This window comes from Panicum virgatum, chromosome 6K, assembly GCF_016808335.1.
Source record: "Panicum virgatum strain AP13 chromosome 6K, P.virgatum_v5, whole genome shotgun sequence".
NCBI classification, from domain to species: domain Eukaryota; kingdom Viridiplantae; phylum Streptophyta; class Magnoliopsida; order Poales; family Poaceae; genus Panicum; species Panicum virgatum.
Window position 1 is genome coordinate 4,101,493 of NC_053141.1, and position 19,019 is coordinate 4,120,511.

The 19,019-nt window shown below is 49.1% G+C and overlaps 2 protein-coding genes across 5 annotated transcripts; both read right to left on the reverse strand.

The window, feature by feature from the left end:
- Positions 1 to 3,598: 3,598 nt before the first annotated feature.
- On the reverse strand, positions 3,599 to 14,477 carry LOC120711327 (ribosomal RNA small subunit methyltransferase B). Of its 3 annotated transcripts, none has more exons than XM_039996809.1 (9): positions 14,163 to 14,477; positions 13,837 to 13,981; positions 13,291 to 13,381; positions 12,399 to 12,596; positions 12,057 to 12,292; positions 11,593 to 11,724; positions 11,345 to 11,412; positions 11,022 to 11,083; positions 3,599 to 3,867 (listed from the first exon to the last, which is right to left on the reverse strand). In XM_039996809.1, the coding sequence occupies exons 1-9, from the start codon at positions 14,321 to 14,323 to the stop codon at positions 3,734 to 3,736; spliced, it is 1,227 nt and encodes a 408-aa protein (XP_039852743.1). In that variant the 5' UTR covers positions 14,324 to 14,477; the 3' UTR covers positions 3,599 to 3,733. The 3 variants fall into 3 exon arrangements, with proteins under 3 accessions (XP_039852743.1, XP_039852745.1, XP_039852744.1); XM_039996811.1 differs by having other exon boundaries at positions 13,837 to 13,970; positions 14,163 to 14,304; XM_039996810.1 differs by having other exon boundaries at positions 13,837 to 14,017; positions 14,163 to 14,302.
- A 207-nt stretch (positions 14,478 to 14,684) lies between these two features.
- LOC120711328 (probable sugar phosphate/phosphate translocator At3g14410) lies at positions 14,685 to 18,598 on the reverse strand. Of its 2 annotated transcripts, XM_039996813.1 has the most exons (8): positions 18,372 to 18,598; positions 16,750 to 16,857; positions 16,553 to 16,587; positions 16,155 to 16,267; positions 15,797 to 16,058; positions 15,466 to 15,734; positions 15,181 to 15,369; positions 14,685 to 15,089 (listed from the first exon to the last, which is right to left on the reverse strand). In XM_039996813.1, the coding sequence occupies exons 1-7, from the start codon at positions 18,516 to 18,518 to the stop codon at positions 15,224 to 15,226; spliced, it is 1,080 nt and encodes a 359-aa protein (XP_039852747.1). In that variant the 5' UTR covers positions 18,519 to 18,598; the 3' UTR covers positions 14,685 to 15,089; positions 15,181 to 15,223. The 2 variants fall into 2 exon arrangements, with proteins under 2 accessions (XP_039852747.1, XP_039852748.1); XM_039996814.1 differs by lacking the exon at positions 18,372 to 18,598 and having other exon boundaries at positions 14,685 to 15,087; positions 15,180 to 15,369; positions 16,750 to 16,863.
- Positions 18,599 to 19,019: the final 421 nt, after the last annotated feature.

Genomic DNA, 19,019 nt, shown 5'->3' on the forward strand with positions numbered 1-19,019 from the left:
GGTCAAAGGTACAGTCTGGCAAAAGTCACCTCGGGCTCTACTGTGGCAGAGCGCACTTTTGTCTCCCGCATTGAATGCGGCAGGTGGGCGAGTCTTCCCAAAGCCTCGCGGCCGCGCCACGTGCCTGCGCCTGCGGACACATGGCGGCTCCGGACCCCCCCCCCAGGCGGGGCGCCTGCTTCCTCCCTGCTGAGGGGTCCGGATAGTATATGGGGGCCTGAGACCCCATGGGGGGTCCGGGGCCCCCGGCTGTTCTGGCTGAGTGCTCCCTTTTCCGAGACACGTGGTGCCACCCGACCCTTCCCTAGCAAGGGACGGGTCCGGGGCCGTCGTCCGGGTGAGATGGAGCCGGACCCCAGGGGTCCGGCCGCATAGCCCCTTAGGGCGTAGTTACGGATATCTACGCGAGTTTTGACATAGCAAGAGGGGGTACCCTAGTCCAGAGGTACCGACAGAGGTTGTGTCTCCAAATATGTCGTTGGTTTGAAATTTCATGATCATGTTGTCAGTGCTCAATAGGTAGTTCCATGTAATGGGATCTCCTCATTATCATATTCTGTAGAACGTCTTTATTGTGTTCCGTAGGAACATCTTTGGAGCAACTGATATCAATAGGTTGAGTAGTGAAGTGGTCTTCAAACTTGTCCCCTTAAACTTGTTTACAATGGATTTCAGATATAAATCAACCAAATGTTTGGCATTATTGCACTTTTAGTGATTTTCTGCTTGGAGTAGTTCAAGTATGAGATCAGAATATTTGGTGTAGTTGTACCAACGGTATTGCTATTGCAATAACCTATTTGAAAGGGAAAATATAGATAATGTCTTTTCGATCATTTATGTATCATCTATAATCTGATCACAAAACTGAAGTTTGCAACAAATTTTGGGCACTGCAGAATTGAATTCTGCGATAGATTTGTAGTTCATAATGCGAAGTGGGGACCACTTGCACCATGCTTCTGGAAAAATGTTGCCCTATGTTAATCATAATATTCTTTGAGTGCAACCCAAAATTTGTGTGATCCTTTTCCAATATCTTGAGATAGGGTAAAGATGATGTCTCAAGAATTATGATGTTATATATTTGGTTATATTTGAAATACGGGCTTGTGTATAGGTTCATTGATGCTGTCAATAAGACATTTGCTTGTTAGCAATATTTTGACATGTATAGTCCAGGATAGATAGTTGCAAAATCTATGAAATCCTTTTTTACTAGATGAGCCATTTTTCTACATGAAAGATCATGTATAGGATTAATTTACTGTGGTAAATTAAAATTTATGTGTGTGTAAATTTATGCAAAATAATGAAATCAAGACGATGCTTGAATTAAAACTTATGGTATATTGATTAAATAGTGCAACTATTTTATAATATTCCTGCGGGAATAATTTACTTGGTAGTTTTAATATATACAAATTGAATTTGTATTGAATAATTTGGATATACACATTATAGGTAATATTCATAAGATGTAGACATTTAGTAATGGGCAAATAATTTGCTGCCTAAAAGCATGGTCTCAGGGCAAATAAATTCTTGAAGAGTTTATCGCAGCAGATGCTTAGGACTCCATTACCTTGTTTTTTCCAAAACGTGATTTATATACCTTAATTTGAATTTTACATATTTCTACACGATGTAGAATGTAATTTGTCTGCTAAGTTGATAGTAGTTCAAATAAAATAAATAGTACATGAAAAAGATTGTTCAGATAGTATTTGCATAATCAATGTGGAATCTGCGGATCACATATATACAATTACTGCATTAATCATAATATCTATATTACAATGATACTTAGAATTCGAATCAGATGATCTAGATAGATATTTACAACAATTATGCAAATTCCGAATAGTCTAAGGACTAAAACAGAACAATCTAAGGCCTCAAATGTAAATATACAGAACTGAATATGCTAAAAACCATAAATAAATAAAGTTCTGAGGGCCTTATATGTGAAATTGCAGAGGAGAGAGGACGGGATGGGCTTGGCGGCTCGGCTCGGCCTGCCGTTGGCGGCCTGCAAGGGGCCCGTTCGGCTCGGCTCGGCCCACCTGCGAGTGGTCGGCCTGCCGGCGGCCCGGCTCGGCTGCGGCCGGCTTGGCTCGGCCCGATGAAAAGGGAGGAGGGCGGTTAGGGTTGGGGACCCGAACCCCCCACCCCAGGAACCGCCGCCACCGCCTCCTTGGGCGCGCCGCGTCGCCGCCGGCGCTCCGCCGGCATCGAGCGCCTCCGTGCGCCGCTGCTGTGCCGTGCGCGGCATGTGCTGTACCGCCGCCTCCTCTTCTTCTCCCTTTTCTCCAGTCCGCGCCCGCCCCATGCGCCGATCGTAGTCGTAGACCGGCCGCCGGCCATGGCCGGCACTTCAGTGGCCGGAGGAGAGCCCCAGCATCGCTGGGCTCCATGTGCCGCGGCGGATGCCGGATCGGCGGTCGGTGGCCGCCATGTGGCCAAGAAGACGAGCGAGCGAGGGAGCCGTGGACGCGGAGGCGTCGATTGGCGTGGCCGGTGATGCTGGCGGCGTCGATGTCGCTGATGCCGCCGTGGAGGGGTTGCCGGCTTTGTAGAAGGGCGGAGCGCCCCGACGAGCCGCCCGAGTCCCGACGATGAAACTCGAGTGCAACGCCATGGTGGTGCCGCCGATGTTGGTGGAGGGGCCGGCCTGAAGGCCAAGACCGGCATTGCCGGATGTCGGCGGCGTCGGCGCTACGACATTCCTCTCGTCGACGATGCCGGTCATGTACGGCGGCGGCGCCGTCCCTGTGCGCTCGGAGGAGTCGCTAGTGCTGCTCGAAGCCGCTGCAGCGGTTGTCGAAGGACCAGGCTGATGGCCTGGTGGAGGCGCCATGGGGGCAGGCCGACGGCCTGGACTCCGATGGCGAGGGTGGCCATTGGAGAAGCGGCGGCCGCAACCACCACGGAAGCGGCCACCACGGCGGCCACAATGGCGACGACCATTGCAGGCGACGAGAGGGAAGACGAGGAAACCGTCTCCAAGTGCAAAAAATTGAAGCTCAGTGGAGTCCATACCCAAGGAGCGTGAGGCCTTCTTGCTTTTGCGTTCTTGGCGAGTCGTTTTCTGGTCTCGTTGCCGCCTTCTTGCAGGAATTCTGGCGGGGAACGCCGGCGAGGACTCTCTTGCAGTGGCTTCGTTTCCCAGAAAGACGCCGAGTTCCGTACTCATTGCTTTCTGTGTGTGCAGAGTAGGCGAGTTGTCTATGTCCAGGGGCGTAAAGACGTCATGCCTCTGTGTTTGGGATTGGGAAGAACTCGGCGAGTTCTCAGCAGAGAGGCTAGCATGCGTGATAACGTGTTGAGAGTAAAATGAAAGAGAAATTGAATGGAGAGGAATCCTTCTGTTCCTATTGATTGATTGTTATTTATATACAAGACCAAGAGACACCATCCCAAGGGACATGTCCCTTTGGGATGGCCCCTTCAAGGCACCCTTGGGGGGTGGAAGTTCCCCAAGTAGGATTTGCCTACTGATTACAGAATTTATATAAATAATTACACTAATTGATCACTAATTAACTATTTTCTTCATAACACTCATAATCAGAGGCATGCGTTAAATATGAATATCTCAGAAAAAAGAAAGCATGAAAACCAACTTGTACTATTTTATCATTTTTGTTGCTGGCAAGGAAAGCCAGTGTTTCAAGTGAAAAGGGGAGTAAGTAGGACATAGATGGTACAGGAAGATAAACCAGAAAATGCTTTATGTCGATAGTTTACTGAACTTGGCAACAAAAAGACCACTGGTTTGCGAAGTTACAGGATCAAATCGCAAGGTCTTGGGGATGCCACCACTTCTGCAGGGCCAAGTATTCGCCAAACCAAGTTTTCGTAAATCTGCAAGTTGTAGACGTGACATCAGGGGATATTGGAAAAACAAGCAGCATATCCCATAAAGGCTATCAATGAAGTTTGTCATCAACTTGAATGATTGAAGACAAATATCACATGATACATAAAGCACTTTCATACTCTACCAACCAAAAATTACTGAGACCTTGTTTTGAACATTTCAAGATCAGATTCGTGGTGAAAGAATTTCAATACCAGAAAAAGAAGCTGATTTGCATTCCAATTTCCATAATTTCCTAAGAACATTTGCACTTTTAGAGTTGTCGGTAGTTAAAAAATATCTATAGTCTTCCCCTTTTTATTTTATTCTTGAGTTTTTGCTTATTGGTTCTACAGTATAGGGTACAATATCGTTTTATTCTATTAGTTAACACATTGAATCTTGCCTACATTAAACAATATATACCCTAACTGCTATGTAGCTATAAGTCAATTAGTCAAACATCATTTAAGCCACAATGCATTCGGGATAAATCTGCTCTAGACAAGTCCAGTTAAATGCTGGACACAACTATTTACACATTGGTCTATTCCTCCAGGCAAGCTACAAGAGGATCAGGCCAAGGAACACCATAGTTAGTTGGGACGACATTGCTTGACCAGATATGGTCACCTACCCTGAGCATGAACTGGGCTGATTTTGCTCCAACCCCATGAGGACATAAGAAAAAAAACAATACTTTGGACATTAGATTTGTCTGTAATTGTAATGTAACTAGCCATGTTTTATATCACTAAGTTCCACTGAACCTTACTGAACACAATTTACAAAGTTTCAATTAGGAACGATAAAACAGCATGGAACTCTAAATGAGAAAGAGTTTCTAGTCTGCAAACTAATAATAATTGTTAGCAAGACAATTAGGGTTATGAGTAGCTGGTCCATTGGGCCTTGGATGGCCGGCGCCCAGCCTCCTGGCTGGGGGCGCCGCCCCCTCCTTGTTTGGTAGATGGCGGCGGGATCCTCCTGATGATGGTGTTTCTATAAACCATCTTGGGTATCTCACACCCTTGTGCACCTCTATCAATCAATACATTCATTCCCTGCAATCTACATTGCTTACATGGTATCACGAGTTAGGGTTTCTTCCCTGCTCCTTCCGCTGCCATAGCGTGCCATTCCGGCTGCGCCCCCAACCCTGTGCGCTGGCGATCTGCCACTGCATCCACCATGGTTGGGACCCCCCTTCCTCCCCGCGCATCGTCGACCCCGCCGCCACCGCAGCCAAGCAGGAGGCTGCTGCCGCTGCTCAGAAGGAGCGCGAGGCTGCCCTAGCCAGGGCCGAGGCCACGGAGAAGGAGGCCGCCGCCGCCGCGCTGGAGCGCGACGCCGCTGGCCCGCTGCCCAGCGCGCCAGCGACGCCCTCGCCAGCGCGGCCAAGGAACGGACCCTCGTCGCCAAGGGCGCCCCTGACGCCGATCGCGACGAGGAGGAGGAGGACGCCGCCTCCGTCGACTCCGACGGGAACACACTTCATCACGCAGTCCTGGCCCATGTAGCCGCCGCTCTCGTTAACCTGCACGCTCAGGCCATCAGCGTGCAAAACATCCGGAGCCTCGTCCACGTCCTCCTCGACATCAACACCGGGAACTACACCCGGTGGCGCGATCAGATCCTCCTCGTCATCGGCAAGTACTCGCCGGAGAGTCACGTCCTCGTCGACCTTCCCGCGCCCGACTTCCCGGACTGGACACGCATGGACTGCGTTGTCAAGTCCTGGATCGCCGGCACGATCTCCACCGACCTCGTCGAGATGGTGATCGACCGTGTCGCCACCGCCCGTACCGTCTGGTGCGCCCTAGAGGACCAGTTTCTCGGCAATCGGGAGACCCGCGCCCTCCACCTCGACGTCCAGTTCCACAATCTTGTCCAAGGTGATCTGTCTATCACGGACTTTTGTAGGCGCCTCAAGAACATGGCGCAGCAGCTTGCGGATCTTGGGGAACCCGTCTCGGATCGCACGCTGACCCTCAACCTTCTCTGAGGGCTCAACGAGCGCTTCCGCGACGTTGTCCGCCACATTCGCCGCGGCCACCCCTTCCCCGAGTTCAAGGACGCCGTCGACGAGCTGATCCTGGAGGAGCTCACCATGACGCATCAAGCGCCGACTCCCCCCATGGCCCTCTTCGCCGCTGGGAAGGGCGCCCCATCCGGGGCGCCGCCGCCGTCTTCGTCAGGCACTCGCCCCCCAGGCCTCCTGCAACGGGGCTCCAACTCTGGGGGCGGGAATTCCGGCGGGCGATCCAAGGACCGCCGCCGACGGGGCGGCAAGCCTCGCTCCGGCGAGCGGTCGTCGTCCTCCGGCAGCGGATCGTCCGGGGGCGGCAAGCCGGCCTCCGCGCCCAGCACAGGCGATGCTGGTGGCGCCACCTGGTCGTCCTTCCTCCACCCGTGGGCCGGGGCCATTCAGATGTGGCCCGGCCCGTGGCCCTCGACGCCGCTCCCCTTCGCCCCGACCGCCGCAGCAGCAGCAAGCGCTGCTGGTCCAGCAGGCCCAGGCGCAAGCCTTGCTGGCCCAGCAGGCGCAGGCCCTCCAAGCCGCCCAGGCACATGCGGTGCAGCAGGCGCAGGCTGCCCAGGCGCAGGCGGCGCAGGGCCAGATGGCGTACTTTCCTTGGCCGCTCGGCATCCAGGCTCCAGCCGTCTCACCAGCCGGATGGGATCAGCAATCGCTCGCCTCCGCCTTCAGCACCGTCTCCTTGAACCAGCCCCCCACCACTGACTGGTTCTTCGACTCAGGTGCTACCTCCCACATGACCTCCGATTCTTCCAATCTCACTCATAATTTTATCTCGCGGTATCCCTCATCCATTGTTGTCGGTAACGGTTCATTACTTCCGGTTACCTCTACTGGCACAGCCACTCTTCCAGGCCCTTTTTCACTTAATAATGTTCTAGTTTCACCTAGTCTTATTAAGAACCTGATTTCTGTGCGCCAATTTACTTCTGACAACAATTGTTCTGTTGAATTTGATCCCGCTGGCTGTTCTGTGAAGGATCTGGAGTCTCGAAGAGTTCTCGTCAGGTGCAATAGTGCTGGCCCACTATACCCTCTGCGCCTCCCTCCCGCCGCCGCTTTCGTTGTGGGCGCCCCATCGCCGTGGCACCGCCGTCTTGGTCACCCCGGTCACGAAGTCATGACCAAGTTATCTTATGTCATACCTTCATGTAATAAAGAACTTAGCACATCTTTATGTCATGCGTGTCAGCTCGGTCGCCATGTTCGGTTACCGTTCACTTCATCCACTCCGCATGCGACCAATAATTTCGATCTTATTCATTGTGACCTCTGGACATCACCAGTTGCTAGTGTCTCAGGTTACAAATATTATTTGGTCATTCTCGACGATTGCTCGCACTACTTGTGGACTTTCCCTTTGCGCCTAAAATCTGACACGTTTTCTACCCTGGCTAACTTCTTTGTTCATGTGACCACACGGTACGGCGCCACCATCAAGGCAGTTCAGTGCGACAATGGCCGCGAGTTCGACAACTCCAGCGCCCGCACGTTCTTCCTGACCCATGGCGCCTATCTTCGGATGTTGTGCCCCTACACCCAAGGCCGTCGACGAGGGCGAGCGAGCTGGGCAGCTGCACAGGGCCCCCTAAAATGTGGGGCCCCCAAATTAAATGTTGTTGTGTGTGCTGCCATGCTAGTTTTATTGGAGAGAAAAAAAATCATATGCCTGCTCCTTGGCCCGCCTAGAGAGTCACCCAGTCCGCCCGTCACCGGAGCTTCTGTGCCGCGTCAATCATAACTCCTGAGTTCCGATCCAGTCTAGCGTAATTTATGTTAATCCGCTCCTCTCTCTTTTTTATCCACTCCTCGTCTTCTCTTGATTCCTAGGGCTCAAGGCATCACGCAATACACACACCATTACTGATTCATGGTAAGTTTACTTAAAAAAATTCATGGTTAAGTGAGTTGATACTTGATCGATTAATCAATGACACAATTCAGCAATTGTTTTAGCACTTGATTAGTTTCTATAATTGCCCCTGTAGTTCATCTAACTATTGTCAGCATTCAGAAATATCCTATAGACCAATTTGCGGAATTTCCAATGATATAAATTGTTCCAAAATTTACTATATGAATGATGCCTTTTAGTAGAATATGAGATCGATACAATGTTTATTTCTTTTAACTTTAATATTTATAAATATTGCATGCAACAATATAAATTGAAGCCCTATTTAGGGCCCCCATTTTAATTTCGCCCCGGGGCCCCAAATTTCTGGAGACGGCCCTGCCTACACCTCCTCCAAGAATGGTAAAGCTGAGCGCGTTATTCGTTCCACTAACGATATTATCTGCTCACTCTTGTTTCAAGCCAGCATGCCACCATCTTACTGGGTTGAGGCTCTTGGCGTGGCCACGTACCTGCTCAACATCCTCCCAACCAAAACCCTAGGGTTCGTTACACCGCACTTCGCCCTTCACAGGGTCCTGCCTACATACGACCACCTTCGGGTCTTTGGTTGTGCATGCTACCCAAACCTCGCTGCCACAGCCGCGCATAAGCTTGCACCGCGCTCTACACTGTCTTTCTCGGCTACTCTGCTCATCACAAGGGATACCGCTACCTTGATCGCTCCACGAATCGGGTCATCATCTCTAGTCATGTGTCCTTTGACGAGGCCTCGTTTCCCTTTGCTGGGCCATCCCGACCTCTCAGCGAGGCAGACTTTGAGTTCCTGGATGATATTACTACTAACGCGCCGGCCCCCATTGGACCGTCACCTCTTGTTTCCTCTACAGGATCTCCCCACGACGCCGCTGCGTTGCCACACGCGGCCCCCGGTGCAGCCGCGTTGCCACGCGCGGCCTTCGGCGCCTCGACAACGCCCACATTGCCACACGCGGCCTCCGGCGTCCCCGCGCTGCCACACGCAGGCCCCGACGCCCCGACGACGTTCCCAGCAGGCGCCCCGGCTCTCCCCCGACGGGCCGGGCCGCCTCCTGGCTTCCCACCGGAACTCCGACGCCAGCTGCCGGCCCCAGCCGGCCTTCTTCGTCGCCCGTCGCCATGGCTGGCTCACCGCCGGCCTCTGGTCGGCCTTAGCCAGCCACTCCGCCGTCCAGTTAGCCCTGGCCGGCCATTCCGTCACCCGGCCAGCAGCCACAGCCTGCTGGCTCGGCTGCTCTTCACCGACCGCTCTCCGCCTTCCAGCACGTCTACGTTCGGCGACAGCAGCCCCCTGCTGGTCCTCCTCCCTTGCCCATGGGAGCCGTGCCCGTTCCCCCCTTGGTGAACCAGCACGGCATGACCACTAGGGCGAAGTCCGGCTTCCGCCAGCCGGCGCTCTACCACGCAGCTCCACTTTCGCCGATTCCGAAGACCTTCCGCAGCGCCCTCACCGATCCCAATTGGCGGGTTGCTATGGAAGCCGAGCACAATGCTCTGCTCGCAAACGAGACTTGGGATCTTGTTCCTCGCCCGCCTCGCGCCAACATCGTCACCGGCAAATGGATCTTCAAGCACAAGTTCCATGCTGATGGAACTCTGGAGCGGTACAAGGCGCGCTGGGTCCTTCGCGGCTTCACCCAGCGCCCAGGCGTGGACTTTGACGAGACCTTCAGTCCAGTTGTCAAGCCGGCCACAGTTCGCACCGTGCTCTCTCTGGCACTCTCTCGCGGCTGGCCTGTTCATCAACTGGACGTGAAGAACGCCTTCCTGCACGGGACTCTCTCTGAGACAGTTTACTATGCTCAGCCTGCCGGCTTCGAGGATACAGCTCATCCTGACCACGTCTGCCGCCTGAACAAGTCCCTCTATGGACTTAAGCAGGCGCCCCGTGCCTGGTACAGCCGATTTGCTGCATACCTGTTGTCCCTGGAATTCACGGAGGCCAAGTCGGACACCTCCCTGTTCGTCTTCCGTCGCGGCGATGATATGATCTACCTGCTGCTCTACGTCGACGACATTGTGCTCACGGCCTCTTCTGTCGGACTCCTTCAGCGCACCATCACTTCGCTGCAGTCTGAGTTCGCTATGAAGGATCTCGGTGAGCTCCATCACTTCCTGGGAATGCATGTGCAGCGCCGTGGCACTGGCCTATTCCTTTCTAAGCGCCAGTATATGGTGGACCTTCTGGAGCGCACAGGCATGGCTGAGTGCAAGCCGTGCACTACTCCTGTCGACATTAATCCGAAGCTGTCAGCAGATGGGCCGCCCGTCCAGAATCCTTCGGATTATCGCAGCCTCGCAGGAGCTCTTTAGTGGCTGACCTTCACCCGTCCGGATCTCGCATATGCCGTTCAGCAGGTCTGTCTCTTCATGCATGATCCTCGGGAGCCGCATCTTGCTGCCCTCAAGCGCATTCTGCGCTATGTACGTGGCACGCTGCATATGGGTCTTCTGCTTCAGCCTTCTCAGAGTTCTAACTTGACAGTGTAATCCGACGCTGATTGGGCTGGCTGCCCCGACACCAGGCGCTCCACCTCCGGCTATGCGGTCTTCCTCGGAGACAACCTGGTCTCCGGATCCTCCAAGCGGCATAACACGGTCTCCCGTTCCAGTGCGGAGGCTGAGTACCGTGCCGTGGCCAATGGCGTGGCCGAGGCCACCTGGTTGCGCCAACTTCTGCTGGAGCTTCATGCGCCTTCACGCCTCGCTGCTATATTGTGATAATATCAGCGCTGTCTACATGTCCTTCAACCCCGTCCAGCATCATAGCACCAAGCACATCGAGATCGATCTTCACTTCGTGCGGGAGCGCGTTGCTCTTGGTGATGTCCGTGTCATGCACGTCCCGACGTCTGCACAGTACGCCGACATCTTCACCAAGGGGTTACCTACTTCTCTGTTTCAGGAGTTCATGTCCAGTCTGAACGTTCAGGGCTTCGATGATCAGACTGCGGGGGCGTGTTAGCAAGGCAATTAGGGTTATGAGTAACTGGCCCATTGAGCCTTGGGTGGCCGGCGCCCAGCCTCCCTGGCTGGGGGCGCCGCCCCCTCCTTGTTTGGTAGATGGCGTCGGGATCCCCCTGATGGTGGTGTTTCTATAAACCATCTAGGGTATCCCGCCTATATATGTACACCCTTGTGCATCTCTATCAATCAATCCATTCATTCCCTGCAATCTACATTGCTTACAATAATGAAATTATTGAAGCGAGCAATGTAGTTCTTACCAGCTGAAGGCTGTGTTGAAAGGAATTGCTGAACCACGTTCTCATTTTGTGCAACTGTCAAACTATATGAAGGCAGAAGCAGAAGTTGTTACACATATGACATGAAAATGCAAAAGAAGATACAAATTTGATGAAACTGAAATATATAATGTTTCAAGGTCGGAATCCAATAAGACCAAATTCCCAGAATAATTATTGTTTTTTTCTAAATTACTTCTAGGAGTTACAAATATGTTCCAAGATTCCCAAAAAATGTAAGACTATACTTCCATGATGGGATAGAGGCATCAACTGTTGCACTGATAGTGGAAGAGATTACTCACCTGCAAGTACTATATACAAGGGATCCACCAGTTTTCAACAATCTAAAACCATTGGAGAGAAGATTTAACTGCATACAAATGAAGTTTATCAAACTATCTGCTGAGTATATACAGCATCAATTCCAGAGTGATGGAACAGAAACTTCATAGCAAGCACATACTAAGATATCTATTGGATGTAAAATATAGTTAACAGGATGCCTGGATCAGGTGCCAACCAACCATGCTAATATCAATGAAAAAGGTACCTGAAGCTGAAGCAGGTTATCAGTTCTTTCAGCATCGAGTACACGGCGATCTAAAGTTTTCCATCCCCAGAACTCAAATTTCTGGATGTGTTTTATGGATCCATCATGAGTACACTCTGCATCCACTAGGACCTGCATATATTTCATCCAAATGAAGTGAGATAATGCACATTTGGCTATGAGAGCTTCAAATTTCCAGTTTCAGCATGTTATTTCTTATTTCTAGTTATGAAGAATAGTAGCTACAGGATACTCTAATATTTTTATTATTATCACAAAAGATATTTTTCCCTTCAGCAGATGAAGATATTAATTTGAGTGCTACTAAATCACAAACGATTTCCACTTCAAATCATGTTATAGTCCATTAGTTGAAGTCACAAAATAATTACATAGATCCAATAACACCTAGTAATATGTAATATAACCCAAACCAAAGATGCTATGAGGTTACAATACAATACCTTATCATAGCCAGATGTACAGGCTTCATCATTAACTGCTGGACAAAGAACATCAGATTTACGCAGTCCAACCAATCCTGAATGTTTACCATAGTATATTAGTTCAGGTTCTGAAGGTGCCAGTAGATGTTGTGAACCAGTTGCATTTGCTTTCTTAGCCTTCTGTCGATCCTTCCATGTCCTCCTTGAAGTCCATTCTGAGAATGTACTTCCACTTTCTTCAAGGTCAATTGATCCTGTGGCAGATATCGTGAAGATGTATCAACCAACAATGAAATATCCTTTCGTGTGTTCCAAACACAAGAAAAACATAAAAAGAGCAAGAGTTCTTTAAAACCAGACCTTCCATTCTTCGCAGGTTAGAGTTCACAGGCAAAATGGAAAACAAAGTTCCATCAGCAACAAAGAGGCGAGTACGGTCACCAAGAGAATACTTCTGCAACATTGTACGACAGGCTGAAAGACGGTGCTTTGCAACATCAATGCCAGTCAGAGAACCCGTGCTTCCAAGCATATCTGCAAGCATGCAAAGTTTTGCACCTTGCATATCATATATTGGCATCGTCAGCATGGTGAAAATACCACAAACAAGGAAAGATCTAACACAAACTACAAGACTAACAGCAAGATAATCCCATCTAAAAATTACGATTAGACATGTTTACTGAGCTTGAGACTGTACTAGTCCAAAAACAATAGGAATGCAACTGGGTGCCACTAGGATGTAGAACTTACTAATCTAGCAGTCTTTTAAATGGAATAGATAATCTATTAACAGTTAATCTATTAGAAAAAGTATTTGAGAAAGACTGCTTAGTGCAGCTAGTGCCATGTCTCATGGGTGACCACCCTATATTTGGGGTTACATCTGACAAAATAAATTCAGTATACAACACGTGCACACATACTGGGAAAAACAAACACTACATGTAAATTGTAAGGCCTCGCGCCATGTCGTAGGACAGAGGCATAACTATATCCCAGACACTGGAGACCATGGTGTTAGAATGAAAGGATAGAAGCAAATGATTCATACAAGTGGAACTTGTGGTCAAATAAATACAACTGGGACAAATAGTTCCCCACCAAAGATTAAGCAGTCTGGTAATGACCTCATTCTTTTATAGTCTTATGGTAATTGTTATGCATAAAACCAGTTTGTCTATACTGCAATACCAATGCAGTTAATGAAAAATGCAATATACACAAAACAAATTAAAGTAGAAATAATTACCTGGGGCAGCACAGAGATCGAGAACATGGTCTCCTGGTTGAACGTCAAGTGCTAATATAGCAGCTCCAGAAGCTGCATCGATTCCATAGATCTGCAATGCATTGAAGATATGCTTAGCTTGAAGCAAACAGAATAAAAGAAAAACATGACAATATGGCAAGTTTGCCTTGGGCAATTCCAGCTTCTGCCTCAAATTGCAACCTGGAGTAAATCCTCTAAACTTTAGGTGCCTATAAAGGAAGTACTCTCTCTATTTATTGAACATTCAGCATAAGTTCTACCTGCACCCCGTCCATAGGAATTGGAAGGCAGTGTATCTCATTTGCCGATTTAGTTATTTCGATGTCTATAACATATTTCTTTCAAAAAATACACATACAAGTACCATTTATATAGGTGTACAATTTACATATGCCACCATGCGACGGGTACTATCAAGTATCAACTTGTACTAGTGTGCTGAAGTTGATTAAAGATGTATAATAAAACAATGTGTCATGCTGGCATTTAAACAGGACACCTGAAAATTCATAACTTCCTTCTCACCTTCCCTTGCTGATAAGCCTTGGTGCCGGCAATCTGAACTTCGGGCGGGATCGCGTAGAATCCTGGCAGCCATGAAACCTTCTCGAGACCGCACTTCAACTCGCCTTCGATCTCCGCTATCTGGGACTCCATGCCTGGCTTTAGCCTTGTCATCAGAACAAAAGTATCCCTCTTTCACCCACTTGCAGCAGCAAATAAACAAGCAGGCATAATGCGAGACAGTAAGCAGACAAAGAGGTAGGTCTGCAACCAGCCACAGGCACAGATGCAGTGCAGCAAGGATGTTGTCAATGTTGCCGTTGGGCTGACCCGCCGAGCCCCCTCACCTTATGTAGCGCGGGATGGTGGCCGCCGTGGAGTACACCGCTGGGTCCAGGCCGTTCTCGCTGAGGAACTCGAGGAAGGCGGGCGGCAGCGGCAGGGGCGCCTCCGGCTGCTCTTCTCCGCGCTCGGGAACGGAACCTTCTGGGCGATCCATCTCTTCCATGCCGATTTCCCCTCAAACAAGCTGCGCTGAGAACGAACCTCGATCGCGGAGGATGGCCGGCGAGGCCCGCCACCGCCGCCGTAGGTCTGGCCGCGGCAGCCTCTTGCGCCGCCGCAGCCGCCGCTCGGGATGGGAAAGGCCAGAGACGGTCGGGCACAACCCAAACGAACCCAATGGCCAGTGGGGCCAGGGTATTTTAGTCATTATTTTACTTGTGTTTTTGTATTTAGAGCACTTTTATTTTAATCTTTGGGTTGCAAATTGTTACTTGCAGTAGCTGACATCTAATACTGATTTAGCAGAAAGAATTCAAACAAACTACCAACATTCGAGAACTGTTACATACTTAGCAGGAAGAAAATGCTTCAAACAACCTATCAACATTTCACATTCTTTGATCTGCCAAAATTACATTGTCATTGCGAGTTGCAAGCATACTTCATATACAGGTAACATATTAGTTCCCATGATCCCCAGTCAATCAAGTACAAACAGGGATTCAAGGCTGCCACTTTAGGAGCACCTGATGTGTTGCTACAGCAGTTCAAAAAATACGACAAATTTACATGGCCTAATTTTCATCTGTATGGCATGCTCCCACCGTTTTGAGTAACAATAGTACAATTGCGATGGGAGTGTGTTATCTTGACTTCTTGAGCATATCATTGTACAAAATGTCTTCCCTGATGATCGGCGGGAAGAAAAAAGAATGTATAGTCCAAGGGAGATCTGGCCAACCCAACAAAAGCGAGAGCGCAATTCTCCTGGATCACAAGTAAATGCAAACATCATATCAGCAAATTTTGTGGATAACATGTGTGCTTGGTGAAGTAGCAACATCAATAATTTATATTACCTTCTGAAAAAGAAAACTGTTTCAAAATCTCACTACTTTTGGTGCTATGAAGCTTCTTTTGTGGAGTTTATTGATATCTCCACATCTCGAGGGTTTCCTTGGTTTACCTTGTTCTCATCACCCTGCTGTGGGTTTGCTTGAGGTTTCACCTTGAGCTTGTGATTGTTATATGAAACAACACCTGCTATGGCTGCAGGATGCAGGATTCCAAGTAAAAATGTTACCAAATAGATACAAAAAAATATCAATTATGAAGTTCAATAATTCAGATTCATCAGTAGAATACCTATGGCATAACCAATTATGTTTATGAAGGTAAGCTGTGTGTCAGCAAAGATGGCAGCTGACAGAAGAACAACAGACCAATCCCTCACAACTCCAGTCACACGAGCTGTCAGTGCACTAGTCCGAGATATCACAAGGAAAACTGACATATTGAGTACGAAAGTGCACAGGCAGTTTAAGAACAATGTGAATGGCGGGAAGTTCCACGAAATACTATCATCCATCTTTGGCTTCTCTAAGAACAACCAGGGAATAAAGAGGCACACAGCACTGCAGGAAAAGTCATAGATTAAGTTGAGTTTATTGATCAGAAGGGCGAATGGGCAACATACCTGCAAGGGCTGACATAATACATCATGGATATCAAGTTCAGCTTGACACCCTTTTTCTTCAGAAATATCTCAATGAAGATAAGTCTTAAGGCTTCTGCAACAACTCCACCCATCTGGTAAACCACTCCAACCCAACTAATTGTAATTTCACCAACAGAAGCCACAATAACTCCGACGCTGATGACAGACATGATAGAAAGCATTTTATAGCTCATTTCTTCTAGACCGAATGCTGCTCCAAGGAGAAACACGGCTACAGGCACTGTGTGTTCAGTAAAGAGTAAATGAGCAACATGTATACAATTAGCGAAAGCCTATGCTTGTCCATCTCTATCAAAAAACAGAGAAGCACACATACTTATTGCCTTTAACATCTGTGCAAATGCAACAGATATGTAGAGGTATGCACTGTTCCCTAGCCAGAGTGTCATTGCGAACATTGCTCCAATTGGAATAACCGAACTGATATATCTGAAAGTTCATGTGAACTGGTAAGGAAAAAAATAGTGCAATTCCAGCACATAGTGTGAACAAAACAATAAAATCAGGACAGCACAGGAAAATAATATTCTCATCGTTTCCATATTTAAATTAAAACTGGTGTTTCTTTAAGAGCTTAAATTTCAACATTAGAATATAAGACATGTATGAATGCGTCTGCACATGGTTGAATAGGTAATTAAATCATTCTGCAGAAAATTTATGAGTAAGAAAGTAGTTTATATTTCTAAGAAATTAGAGTGAGCCGAGACTCACATATCTGTAGTCATTCCCTCCTCAATCTTTATGATCTGAGAAACATCAGCAAGACAAAAGGAAATAGTAAGCGTTTGCCCAGATCTATAGAATATACCAGGGGAGCAAATGGAACCACAGGAAGTCTCCATTGTTACACATCTAACTAGTAATACAGCAAGCAAAGTATGTGCCATTATAAGTGCATGAATAAGTACCTTGAAAACTTTCGTAATTGCAAAGCACACTACAGATGAGAAGACCATGTGCAGCAGAGTCAGTGCCACTGGATAGGGGAAGTTGATCTCTTTTGAGGATAAAACCCACTGCATCAAGCAAAAACAAAGTACTTGACAGTTAATAAGGTTGAAAGGGTGTTCAATGCCATAATAAATAAAAAAGTTTAAATTCATCAAATGAATGATGTTTCATGCGACTTATTGTGACTTGCGTAAGGGATATCCATTAGTGCATGATAATTTGCTCCTACACCAAAACTACTAATATTCCAACCAACTAAAAGTAATTTTGCAGAATCTTGCTTTACAATGTGAAGTAAAAAAGAACCAAGGCACCAAGAGGCCTAACTGATGATGATTAATCATCCAATAAAACCACAACTAGTTCAAATCTACCCTCATGTCAGCTTTACAATGCATTCTTAGTCTTGTTTGTACGGAAATGAGAGCCAATGGAAAATGTAGAAATTGTTGATTTCTAATTTTCTATGGGGTGATCTAATAGAGCTTATCCAATTGATCAGAAGAAAGAAGTATCCATGGACAAGTGCCCACAGCCCAGGTGATGAGTTTCGATCAAATGGTCTATCTGCCAGAACAGGCCTTCGAGTCAAGGAAATCACAAGTAGAAATGTTCTTAAACCACCTACCACAAGAAAAGCAATGGCAGGAGGAACCTGGTCACTGCCTCAGTGGGAAAAGGATTCTTCAAAATTGCCAGCAGAACAAGTCATGGTATCAAAAAGGACCTCTATATCCCCTACAGGCACACTGCACTACAATTGACTAATTGCCACATGTTTCAGCAAACTTTAGCAAGGAAAAAAAAACAGAAATATTTTCCTCATTATTGAAGCAGATACGAGCTGTCACATGAGAGCAAGTCAACTCGCCCCAACCAAAAGGAGATCCACACCGTGCGAACGAAGGAACCAAGCAAGCAACCATGTGAGCCTGAAGCTTTCCCCGGATCTCAAGCTGCTGAACAGTGAAACTGACGGTGCGGATGGGGATCTGCCCCGAGACATGACATTCACAAAGCCCAGTTTGAAGGCTAGCTAAACGGGTGGGATAAAATCGGCTCCAAGGAAAATCAAATTTGTCATGGGACTGGATAGTGAAATGAATCCTGAAAAGCTACAGCTACATGAGCAAAAAAAAAAAACACTCCGATTCTGTCCCCTGGCCTGCAGAAAGCAGACAGTGATTCGGGGTGGTGAACACAGGGGCCACGGAGGGAATCCATCGCCGGAGCAAAGCCAAACTTACAGCCCACGATCACGAGCAGTTCCGTCCCCAAATCTCAGCGCGCTCACTCCACGGCGTCCACCGAAGATCCCCCCAACCGGAGCGCATTTCGGCCTCCAGGCTTCCAGCAGCACGGAGCACGCACATCGCTCTCTCGCCCCATGCGACGGGCCAGCGCGGAGCCCCGCCCCGATTCGCCGACGCTAGTCTACGCAAAACCCCCCAGGAATCCGACCCGTTTCCGCGGACGGCGGGCGGGCGAATCGAGCGCGAGGCGGAGGGAGGCCGTCCGGGGGAGGGAGAGAGAGAGCGCGCGCGGGGATTTGGGGAGGGAGGGAGTGCTTCGGGCTTGCCTTGTTGAAGAAGATCTGGCCACCGGAGATGACGATGTAGAAGAGGAGGTGGAAGTAGGTGACGGCGCCGTCCCGCCACGCCGGCTTGCTCTTCGCCGGCGGCGGCGGCGGCGGCTTCCCGCTCCCGCCATCATTGTTCCTCTCCATGGGGGCCGGGGGGCGAGCTCGCGCGGCGGTGGTGGACGCGCTGGGGGTGGGGGGTTTGCACTAGCACTGGGCGGCGGCGCCTCGTGATTGGGAATGGAGAGAGGGAGGGTGGGAACGGGAGGGGGATGTTGGCGTGCGCCGCGCCGGCCACTGCCTCGGGCTCCGGAGCAGGTCGGCCTCCCGCGGCTGGGTCGCTGCAGGTGGGCCCTGCTGGCCGCGCATGGCCTGGCCCACCACCCGCCTTGGCGCTTTGCGTCGCGTTGCTCTGGGAAGTCAAAATTAGGCGAGTCAAAGGTGGGCACCGCCCGCCATCGTACTGCCGGCGTCCAGTGTACACTCTTGTTTGTACCAGCAAGCGGGCGCCGACATCTTTTTTCCTTTCGATTTCTTAAAAAAGAGCATACGATGAGCTATTTAAATTTGTGAATGCAAAAATGCACTTCGAAGTTAAATAGTTGATGAACCTAGGTTACACATCCTTACAAGTTTAGGGACCGTCAA

Bases quoted from the DNA above. Each gene is read 5' to 3' on its own strand.
- LOC120711328 (XM_039996813.1), bottom strand. From the start codon at position 18,518: ATGGAGAGGAACAATGATGGCGGGAGCGGGAAGCCGCCGCCGCCGCCG. The intron at 16,588-16,749 runs GTACTTATTCAT...GATGTTTCTCAG, and splicing joins CAATTACGAAAGTTTTCAAG to ATCATAAAGATTGAGGAGGG. The intron at 16,268-16,552 runs GTGAGTCTCGGC...ATGAACTTTCAG, and splicing joins GAGGGAATGACTACAGATAT to ATATATCAGTTCGGTTATTC.
- LOC120711327 (XM_039996809.1), bottom strand. From the start codon at position 14,323: ATGGAAGAGATGGATCGCCCAGAAGGTTCCGTTCCCGAGCGCGGAGAA. The intron at 13,982-14,162 runs GTGAGGGGGCTC...TCTGATGACAAG, and splicing joins ACCATCCCGCGCTACATAAG to GCTAAAGCCAGGCATGGAGT. The intron at 12,293-12,398 runs GTCTGGTTTTAA...TATCTGCCACAG, and splicing joins TAACCTGCGAAGAATGGAAG to GATCAATTGACCTTGAAGAA.